A 10,909-nucleotide genomic window follows, 5' to 3' on the forward strand; every position below is an offset into this window, starting at 1 on the left:
AGCAGGGGTGTATAAGTTATAGCATGAGTTACTTGTATTTGCAGATGGAAAATGAAGGAGATTATCAAGATGAACTCGAAGCTCCAACTGAAACCGTAGCTTCAAAGCCAAAAAAGCGAAAGCATGTGAAATCTAGAGCTTGAATATGAGATCACTATATTTAATTCACAAGTGGGGACGGCAAAATGAAAGCAAAATGCAAGCATTGTGGTTAGGACTTAAGTGCAAATTCTTCAAGTAATGGTACTAGTAGTTTGCACAATCATTTGAAAACTTACAATTCATATAGTGTTCAAGGTCATCAATCTAAATTAGCTTTTCAACATAACAGAGATAGTGACCTCACAACATAGACTATTTGGACTTTTGACAAGGATTTGGCTAGAGAGAAGTATATTAAGATGATTGTTGTTGATGAATTACCATTTAAGTTTGGGGAGGTGTCCGGTTTTAGAGAATTTATGGTTACCATGAAACCAATGTTTCAAATTCCATCTAGATGGACGGTTGCACGTGAATGTTATGAAATGTATGCTCTTAGAAGAAATGATTTAAGAGTTTCATTACTTGAACAAACACAACGTCTTTGCCTAACTACGGACACATGGACTTCTAATCAAAGAATTAATTATATGTGTTTAACCGCAAATTTTATTGACAAAGATTGGAAGTTGCATAAAAGAATACTAAACTTTTGTCCGATTAGTAGTCATAAAGGTAAGGCAATATCATTGGCAATTGAAGAGTGTTTGGTGGAGTGGGGAATTACTAGGGTGCTATCTATCACGGTAGATAATGCTAATTCTAATGATGTTGCTTTAGAGAGATTAAAAAATAGAACCGGTAATTGGGATTCTAGTGTTTTGAAGGGGGGAGAATTTACACTTAAGGTGTGTTGCTCATATTTTGAATTTAGTTGTTAAAGATGGATTGGGGATATTTGATGTATCAATTAATAGGGTGAGAAATGTCATTAAATATATAAGACATTCACCTGCTAGAGAGTTGGTGTTTATGGAATGTGCAAAATATGAGGAGTTGAGACAAAAAGATCTTTGATTCTTGATGTGGATACTAGATGGAATTCAACATATGAAATGTTAGATGTGGCGGAGAAATATGAAAAGGCATTTGATAGGTATGATACACAAGATCCTAGATATAAAAAACACCTCAAGTTGAATTATAACATCCCAAGCCCATAACTTGATGCGTACCGGACCAAACAACCCACCACAGGTCGGTCCAAAAGTGCTAGAAAATTGGTATACATTAGTTATTTGCTTGTGCTTACAAAAGCCCAAATACTCTTTTTTATCTAACCGATGTTAGATGTCACAAAGACCCTGTCTTATATGCTCGACGTCCTCGTCGAGTCCACAATCAAACTTACGAAACCCGGACAGTGCCTTGGTACTTCCGGCCGGGTAGAGCTCTGATACCATTTATAACATCCTAAGCCCATAACTTGATGCATACTGGACCCAACAACCCACCATAGGTCGGCCCAAAAGTGCTAGCAAATTGGTATACATTAGTTATTTGCTTGTGCTTATAAAGGCCCAAATACTCTTTTATCTACTTGATGTGGGATATCACATGAATAACATTGATGGAAGGCCTACAAGTGATGATTGGAGTACCGTGAAAAAGTTTGTAGCATTCTTGAAAATATTTTATGATCTCACTTTGAAGATTTTGGTTTCGGTTAACCAAAATAAATTTCAATTTCAATTTCGGTTAACCGAATGCACACCCCTGCCAGTAGCATATATTTCCTAAAATATGCAATTTATTAATTATTCTAAAATATCATAAAATATTTTTCTATAGCACATAATCATTATATACTATAGAAAGATCAGCATCATATAATACATAATATATAATATATAATATTTAGTCAGTACTGTATTTATCGGTATTGTAATGGATTTTTACATTTAAGGATATGTAAGTGAACAAGGGCTTAGATTCAAGCTGTTTGTCTAGACTTAAAGTCCGAAATTTAAATCTTTATTAATTTTAAGGTGAAAAATGTATATTTATATAATAAGTCAGAATTTGAGTTAAAGCTGACTTAAAACCAGAAAGTTAATTTGAGATTTTTTTCTAAATAACTTATTTATTTTTAACTTTTCGTATAAAAGTTTTACATATATAAGTCATGAATTGCTCGTAAATCATATTTATTTTATCATCATATTTTTCATATTTCATAAGTTATTAATAAGTCAAAATTAATCAATAGACAATTTAAACTCGCAACTTATCATATTAAACCTTAAATCATAATTTTAAACTCATTCGAAATTTGATTTGATTGGAGTCAACAACCTAACCTTCAAAAAATTACAAATTTTTATCCAAATTATAAATGCTGAACATTAAAAAAAATTAATTCCGAACCTTTTCGATCGTGGAACATATAATGCTCAACTCATGTATATATATAGAGTTAATTACACTTTGTAACCCCTACTTTTGCTCCAAACGCAGTTTAGTATCTGAACTTTAAAACGTGGCAATATGCACCCTACACTTAACATTCCCGTGCAAGTTGTAACCCCTAGTCACCATTCCGTCCAAATCTGCCGTTAACTTTAACTGTTTGAGAGGTAACAGTGTGTATATTAGTTTCTAACAACTACTTTACCCCATGTGACCCATCAAAGTTTATGTATTATATTTTGAAATTATTTCTGAACACACATAACGATGTAAACAAATTAAAATAATTTTTAAAATATGCATTTATATTAAAATTTTATAATCAGTTACATCGTTTATGTAAAAAAAAATAAATTTTCAGATTCTAAATATGCATACATATTTTAAAACTTATTTCAAATTTTTTTACATCATTGTGTGTGTTCAAAAATAATTTCAAAATATAATACATACACCCTCTGTCCCATCAGGTTCTTTACGTTGCACGCATTTTAAGGATCCAATAAGGTATACTTCCGCTATATATTTATTTTTTTTAAAAATCCTGAAAAAAAGTTTAACGTTTCAACTTTTATTCAAAAAAAGAAAAAATTAAAAAAACGTTATTGAACTATACTTTATAAGAGCCTCAAAATGCGCGCAAACAGTGAACGTAAACATCCTGGTGGGACGGAAGGAGTAATTTTAATGGGGTCATAGGGGGTAAAGTAGCTGTTAGAAACTAATATACACATTGTTATTTCTCAAACAGTTAAAGTTGACGGCAGATTTTGACGGAATAGTGACCAGAGGTTACAACTTGCATGAGAATGTTAAGTGTAGGGTGCATATTGCCACGTTTTAAAGTTCAGGTACTAAACTGCGTTCGAAGCAAATATAGAGGTTACAAAATGTAATTAACTCATATATATATATATATATTAATTGTAGCAGAGAGCACCCTTCCCATTTCCAAGAAGATCCCGGGCTCAAGTGGGCAAACGGGGGAGAATAGGGGCACAGTTAGATGGCCGAATGAGAATAGAGCTCGGGATGTCCGCAGCTCTCCAACCATTCGTCCATTCTAGTCCCATTCAATATAATATTTTTATTCGGACCATGAAGAAAAAACAAAAAAAATGAAATGAATATTTTTCTCATGTCTGTCACATACATGTCGTCTCACCTGATGAGACCATTCCCTAATGCCCATACCTCGCCTGCCATATCACTTTCCATTTTCTTGTTGAATGAGCTTAGTTTTCTACAGAATATTGGCTAATTAATTTCATTATTCAAAATAAATTACACAAATAATAGTTCAAATTTAGTTACAGATAAATCATCCAATAGTTTTAGAAGAAATGATTTTAAATTGACAAAAAGATAGTCCAATGTTATTCAGCAACTAAACTACTACTCCCTCCGTCCCCCCTCATTTGTTTACATTGAGGGACAAGAGCTCCGCACGCATTCTAATACTCTCGTAAAACGTAGTTCGATAAATTATTTTGAATTTTTTTTTCTTCTGAATAAATATTTGATGTTTAAATTTTTATACAAAAAAGAAAAAATTTAAAAATAACTTATGGAATTATGTTTTATATGCGCCTTAAAATGCGTGTCAAGTAATATGAAAAAAGTGTAAACAAATAAAGGGGACAGAGAGAGTAATAGATAGGAAGTATATGCGGGAGATTAGTGGAAAACTCTGTCGTCTGACAAACAAATAATTTATTTTAATTTATGATAGCTACCAGCCAAAGAAAAAACAGTGAGGAGCACTTAAACATTCAAAGAAGTGCAATCAGTCGTGGCTTTAAATCCAGGTCTGCTTCAAAGAAAAAATTCACACAAACATGGCTGAGATCCCGTACCAAATGATATCAAACCTACGCCCTCAAACAACAACTGCATGGAGGCTTAAAGTCCGAGTAACGAGGATTTGGCAAGCCATTGATCGCCAGGGAGAAACAGTGGGTATAAACTTAATTTTCGTCGATGAATTGGTAAGTAAAACCTTTTTTTTAGCTACCAATTATTCAACCTCGAGGTTTATTAGATTACTGAAAGTAGTTCTGCACTAACAGGGAGGGCGCATTCATGCATGTAGGGATGAGCAAAACCGAACCAAAAACCGAAACCGAAACCGAAAACATAAAAAACCGACCAAAACCGCACCATTAAAAACCGAACCATTTAATAACCAAACCGAATAAAAACCGAACCAATAATATGGTTACGGTTTGGTTTCAAATTTTTTAAAACCGAATACAAACCGAACCGAACCGAATAGAATTAATTATATATATATATATATTAAATTATATATATAATAATAATATCTTAATTCAATTTTATAAATTATATTATAAAATTTAGAATGCTCTGTTAGAATACTCTGATAGTCTGATGTATGTTGCTGCTATTTAAAAATTTAGAAGTTGTATTAGCTGCGGACAGAGAGCTAAAGTTGAAAATCTTTCAGGTATGTTAATGCAGGACTTGTCAATTGTTAATGCAGGACTTCCGGATATTGTATACTAATCTTTTAAATTCTGTACAGATGTTCTTACATATGTTAAACTAAACAATCATGCTTGCTAATATTTTCAAGTCTGCTTTACTCTCCTTTTGTCAACTGTTAAAGCTTTATCAATCTGGTAAAGCTTATTCATTTACTTATTGGTTGCAGCTTGCTTTCTTGTACTCAAATTCTAACATCCATCTAATATTAAAAAGATAACAAGAAAAATTTTAAATTAAAAAAACAATACAAGAAATTTTTTGGTTTGGTTTAAAACCGAAACCAAACCATTTTCAAACCGAAACCATGATTAAAACCCGAAACCACACCAACGGTATTTGGTTTGGTTTTGGTTTTTGATTTTAGAAACCGAATAAATATGGTTACGGTTTGGTTTTCGGTCGAAACCGAACCAAACCGAACCACGCTCATCCCTACATGCATGAATTGCTGCGGAAAACATGAATCAACTTCAGAATTTGATTACTGAAGGAGAAACCTATAATGTCCATAACTTTGTTGTTAGGCAATATGGTCCCATGCAAACTGAAAGATGCTTTCAAAATGATGTTTTCATCCAATTGTATCATATGACTAAGCTCTTTGTGGCTGAAGGTGTGGATTATATCCAGCGTCATGTGTTTCACTTCACTGACTTATCAGCTATAATGGATGCTGCAAGGGAAAGCAACTTTTTAACCGGTCAGTCATTTTTGTTTAGTACAAGAGTTCCATAAAGCCAGTGTAGCTTTTTCTAACTGCCTATTTTGTTATGTAGATGTTGTTGGCATCCTACAACAAGTGCAACCAATCAGTACCTACAGGAACAAATATAATCAGCTCAAATACAGCATTCAGTTTACCATCAACGATATGCAGTTTGTGTTAATCTTTTAAATCTATGCTCTAATAGAAATATTGCATGTTCACCCAGTGAAATTTTTTATCAATCTCTTAACAGCACTTCTGCACAAGTCATATTCTACGATGAAATGGCACAATCTTTTGATCAGGAAGTCCATGATGCTGGCCAACATCCAATAATTGTTATCATCTCCAGTGTTAAAGCTAGACTCATCCAAGGTAGTCCTCAAAAAATTACATTCCTGTTTTTTAATATCTTCATAAACCATTGTTAAGTTAATGTTTTAAGTGAGGCGAAGTTGACAAACTATTCAGCGATAAGATTTTTCATAAATCTTAATCATGAAGCAGTGAAGGATCTCAGAGATGCATTAAGGTTAGTAATTTATCTTATGTAATGTATGGTATTGTAAATAAATGTGATTTGATTGAATGGTACAGATTGACAAATTGGCGTCTCCACTGATGTTCGCAAATACAAGGATGCAACGAGAGGACTCTACTACCTCCATCATGCTATTCCTATTATTCCATCATGTTATTTATCTTATGTAATGTATGGTTTTGTAATAACGTTTGGGAACTTTGTACTTTCGAATTCTATCTTTGGATTTGGTTTGCTAGCCAGATTAAGAACTTTGTATTATTCTTAAGATAATGGTGCTGTAGGTTTTTATAACTCTATATTAAGAAATCTGTTTCCGTAATCTAATTTGCTCCTTACAGAGCATGATGTTTGAAAGGGATAATGTTAACCCGTATGTAATTTGCTGTCTATATTTAAGTATTAAGACTTGGGACTTTAGCATGCTACATTTGGTTTTAATATGCTCATCATTTTCATGTTTAAGTATTTACCACATCTACATTCTTTCTGTTGACAATATTATCACGCAAACTAAGAATTTTTTCAATTACAAACAAATTTATTATGTAGATGCCCAGCATTACGGGCTTAAATACTAGTATGAATATTGGTGGGAAAGTTTTGGAGAAAAGTTTTGAATACCTGAAATTAAGACTCAGTTCGTCAGTTTCATAAAACCACTTACTAATTTGCAATTACAAGCAAAAGCCCGATAAAAAACACCAGACAAAAATGTAAAGCAACCCAAAGCTACCAAAAAAACACCAAACAAAAATGTAAAGCAACCCAAAACTACTGGTCTGCTGCTGTCGTATTTTAGCCCAACTAAATTGGCCTCTCGTATTTTAGTCCAACTAAATTGGCCTGTTGTTTAGCCCAACCAAATAAATATAGGGAGACTTGACTTGGTATGTTCCAATGCCACTCAGAAAATTTTGAAACTGTTCCATGACTTGCAGAAGAAATACTACAATGTTAACAGTTTGCTAAACTACTAACCTGATGAAATATACCACCAGTCTGGCAGTCTCAGCTACTAATGGTGAACCACAGTACCAGATACATCAGACATGTGCTGCTATCACATTGTTACAATTTCAAAGGCTGAATAACAAGCATTATTTACCTGCTAAAAATTACTGTAGCTATCTATTACATCAACTTCGAGTGCCCAAGAATCATCAGAAGATGATAAGAACTTACCCCGCGGGTCTGTTGTTCATCTCCTTTCTCCAATTCCTTGTTCCTTTTGCTGTCAACGATCGTTGATGCACCTATGTCAAGTCTTCTTTCATGTGCATTCAGCGCATAGACATCAGAGTGCGGACCTTTTTCTCCCTCTCTGCTCTCTTGGCAGCGGGGGTCCTCTTCAATCTATTCAATTCTTGCATCACGACTTTCTCAACCTTGTCAATTGAGTTCAGGAGCTTCTTCTCTGGCGTAAGAAAGTCTGATGTTCCATCACTCTGTTCAGTGATATCAAGTAATATCTTTGGCACTCTACCAACAGTAGGTGGACAACGCCTAATTTTAATTGTTGGACTTGGAGAACTCAAAGATAATTCATGCTCGAGAGGAGCAACAGATACAGGCACAGAAGGAGAATGAACACTTTGCCCCTGAGGTAAGAGACTCGATAGTTGTAGGCCTTCAGCTTCTCTCAAGCGAGCTCGTCTCCTTTCAATGGCCTGTTGAATTAGATTAAATATCAAAAAGTGGAAACCATCAATAAAACATACTAAGGTCATTAGTAATTAAACATACTAATGATTACTTACAAGGAGAGTCTCCTAAATACTTAGCCTTATGACTTTAACAAACTAGGAAACCAAATTATAAATGACTGGTTACTATCAAACTATGAAACTGATATGTAATAAAATACTAAAATGAAGTCAAGATGAACATAATTCACAAAAAAATAAAAAATAATCAAGAATGCATGATTTATATAGATTAGTAGCTCATATAAATGACAAAATTTCACATGCAGGAGGTTGTATATTAGCTTCTTGTTGGCATCGAAACACAATCTTGACAGGTATAGACTCAGGTTCTAAAGAAAATTTATCAATTCAACCTGCACATATTGAATCAATGGAAGTAGACTCAGTAACATAATAGTTGTTTCATAGCTGACAGGACCAGAGCCACTCTGACATAAATTTCAAATGATGAGAAACTTAGATAGTTCATAGTAGTACACACGTGAACACAACTCAGCCATGGCACAAATAGTGAAAATATATATAAACACAAAATGCTGTAAAAAAAATAAGAAAAAACTAGTTAACTACTAACATTCACTGCTGCTTAAAGCCATTACTCAGCAATGACTAATTAACTACTAAATTAATGCAATACAAGACTGGTAAAATACCTATGTTACCCAAACACTTCATTTTCCCTCGAGTACCCGTGGCGGACACACGACACTCGGACATGGGTATGGACACTCCGACACTTATTTCAGACCAACAACATGTAAAATTTTCAAATTATTGCCGAGTCCGTCACTCGGACCCATATTCATATTGGACACTTTTAGCCGAGTCCGGGTAACATAGGTAAATACATAGAAATGGGAGAATCAGAAACATAAAAGATAAGTGCAGTACAATTACTCACAAGAGAAGTCCCCCAAATACCAATTTTATACTTGCAAGTATAACAAACTAGGAAACTTTACTAATATGCGCTAGAACTTCTAGTTACCAAACTGAAAGGTGAAAACCTACAATAATCAAGTGGAAAAAATTTTAAATGCTCATCATGAATCTTGAATCAGAATGCTGAAATAATACACATCAGAAGTCATCAATTTATAGCAAACCAATACTCAAGTATAGCATCAAATATGTACAGAATATAGTACCAAGATCGTGAAGAATTATGACAACAGATAATCAAAAAAATCAATAGCACACAAATCATACCCTGACAATAGGGGTGATGTCTTGGAGAGGCTTTCTCGGGTACCAAGATGGTAATATACTCCGGCTTCCACCACCACCACGAGGTGTTCTTCTTACGCTCCTGGCCGGAGTATTCTCACGATTAGCAAAACCCCTGCCACGCCCATTTCCAACTCTCGGAGTCCCAAAATTACCCCTCCCAACACCACCACCACGCCCAGGTGTTGCTGCCACTCCGGTTGTTCCTCCATTGAGTGGCATTGAGCCCCATCGAAATGTATTCACTGCCGGGTCATCAGGTAAAATCTGTAGACTACCGAATTGGCTTCTGTGACGAAGGAAGAGTGCACTAGGATCGTCCTGCCTCCTCGATAATCTGTCTCTTGCTTCCGGCATTTTCTTTAGCTGTTTTAATCATATACAAACTAGTGAATATACCACAATTACATATATATATATATATATATATATATATATATATATATATATATATATATATATATATATATCTTTTTTACACAAACTAATAAAGATCTGAAGTTTCGACATAAATCAACACAGACTAATCAATTCAGCACAACCACACTTACACACGTACACAAAAACAAGATTAATTAGCGCAAAACAAGATTATCTATAACTCAAGCAATAACTAACGAATATTATAATTTTGCAAGTAAAGCTAAATCCACAAATTAAACACAAACTAATTAGATAAACACAATTACATATATACACACACACAAACTAAGAACAAGACCTGAATATAGATACATATATATTATCACAAAAAAACTAGATATAGATCAATGTCAATGGAGGAGGGAGGGACAGAGAGAGAGAGGGGGGGGGCGAGGGAGGGAGGGAGGGAGGGGGAGAGAGAGAGAGAGAGAGAGAGAGAGAGCGAGGGAGGGAGGGAGGGAGGGAGGGAGGGGGGAGAGAGAGCGAGAGAGAGAGAGAGAGAGAGAGACCTAGGGTTCCGGCAACTTGCAGGGGCTGCTTCAGCGTTATCCTAGAGAGAGGAACTGACGAACAGAGCTCGCAAAGAGAGAGAAGCAACAGATTGGCAATTTTGAAATGTCATTTAGGCGCTTAACTTATACACCCCTCTTTGCTTCTCAACAGAAGCTTCAACTCGCTTGCACGTGCAGTGCCACGTGCAATGTTTTTCATTTGGGCGGTCCATTCACAATTTGAATTTTCTTGCTATTTACCATTTTGTCTCCGCCTGAAATCTGAATTCAAATCATTCTCGCTATGGATTGTTAATATTTTCGACAGATGGTTAATATTTTGAAAAGAGGATTCAGTACGTATTTTAAAACTTTTATGGTATATATAATTTTTGGTTTTTTTGATACTGGATAAATTTAATATTAAATTTTTATTTGGATTATAAAATCTCAAAAATAAGTTATAAAACAATATTTTATGTACATCTTAAAATGTGTGTCAAGTAGTATAAAAAAAATTGAACAAATGAAAGAAACGGAGGTAATGCAAAATAAGCTAATTTCTTCTTTTAGAAAATATTAATATATACTAACTATAACTTTATTTGTCCCCCTCAATTGATAATTACCATTTGTTTGTAAATTAAGTTGTAATATGTGGACTGTATTTCTAAGAGCAAGTCCAATGGTGAGCTAAAAATAAGTATAGCTATTGCTATTATATAGCACCAAAAAGTGGTTTTTGGTGCTAAAATAATATCACAACTCCAATGGTTGGTGCTATATCTTGTGCCAAATGAATATATGTGCATTCATGTACTTGAATAGGTTGAGATATAAATCTATTTATTAT

At 34.2% G+C, this 10,909-nt stretch overlaps 1 protein-coding gene and 1 long non-coding RNA gene across 2 annotated transcripts; one reads left to right on the plus strand and one right to left on the minus strand.

Moving 5' to 3' along the window:
• Window positions 1–4,253: 4,253 nt before the first annotated feature.
• Window positions 4,254–6,472, plus strand: LOC135147695 (uncharacterized). The gene is made up of 4 exons (XR_010285446.1): window positions 4,254–4,439; window positions 5,573–5,659; window positions 5,736–5,835; window positions 5,919–6,472. It is a non-coding gene; the product is annotated as an uncharacterized LOC135147695 (long non-coding RNA).
• Window positions 6,473–7,113: 641 nt separating this feature from the next.
• On the minus strand, window positions 7,114–10,211 carry LOC108194280 (protein POLYCHOME). The gene is made up of 3 exons (XM_017361233.2): window positions 10,075–10,211; window positions 9,125–9,508; window positions 7,114–7,876 (listed from the first exon to the last, which is right to left on the minus strand). The coding sequence occupies exons 2-3, from the start codon at window positions 9,497–9,499 to the stop codon at window positions 7,490–7,492; spliced, it is 762 nt and encodes a 253-aa protein (XP_017216722.1). The 5' UTR covers window positions 9,500–9,508; window positions 10,075–10,211; the 3' UTR covers window positions 7,114–7,489.
• Window positions 10,212–10,909: the final 698 nt, after the last annotated feature.

The sequence above is a fragment of the Daucus carota genome, chromosome 7, assembly GCF_001625215.2.
Source record: "Daucus carota subsp. sativus chromosome 7, DH1 v3.0, whole genome shotgun sequence".
In the NCBI taxonomy this organism is placed as follows: Eukaryota; Viridiplantae; Streptophyta; class Magnoliopsida; order Apiales; family Apiaceae; genus Daucus; species Daucus carota.

What these genes read in the sequence shown, in the direction of transcription:
- LOC108194280 (XM_017361233.2), bottom strand. Translation starts at nt 9,499, where the DNA reads ATGCCGGAAGCAAGAGACAGATTATCGAGGAGGCAGGACGATCCTAGT. An exon ending in ACATCACCCCTATTGTCAGG is followed by an intron (nt 7,877 to 9,124) that starts GTATGATTTGTG and finishes CTAATTCAACAG; the next exon opens with GCCATTGAAAGGAGACGAGC.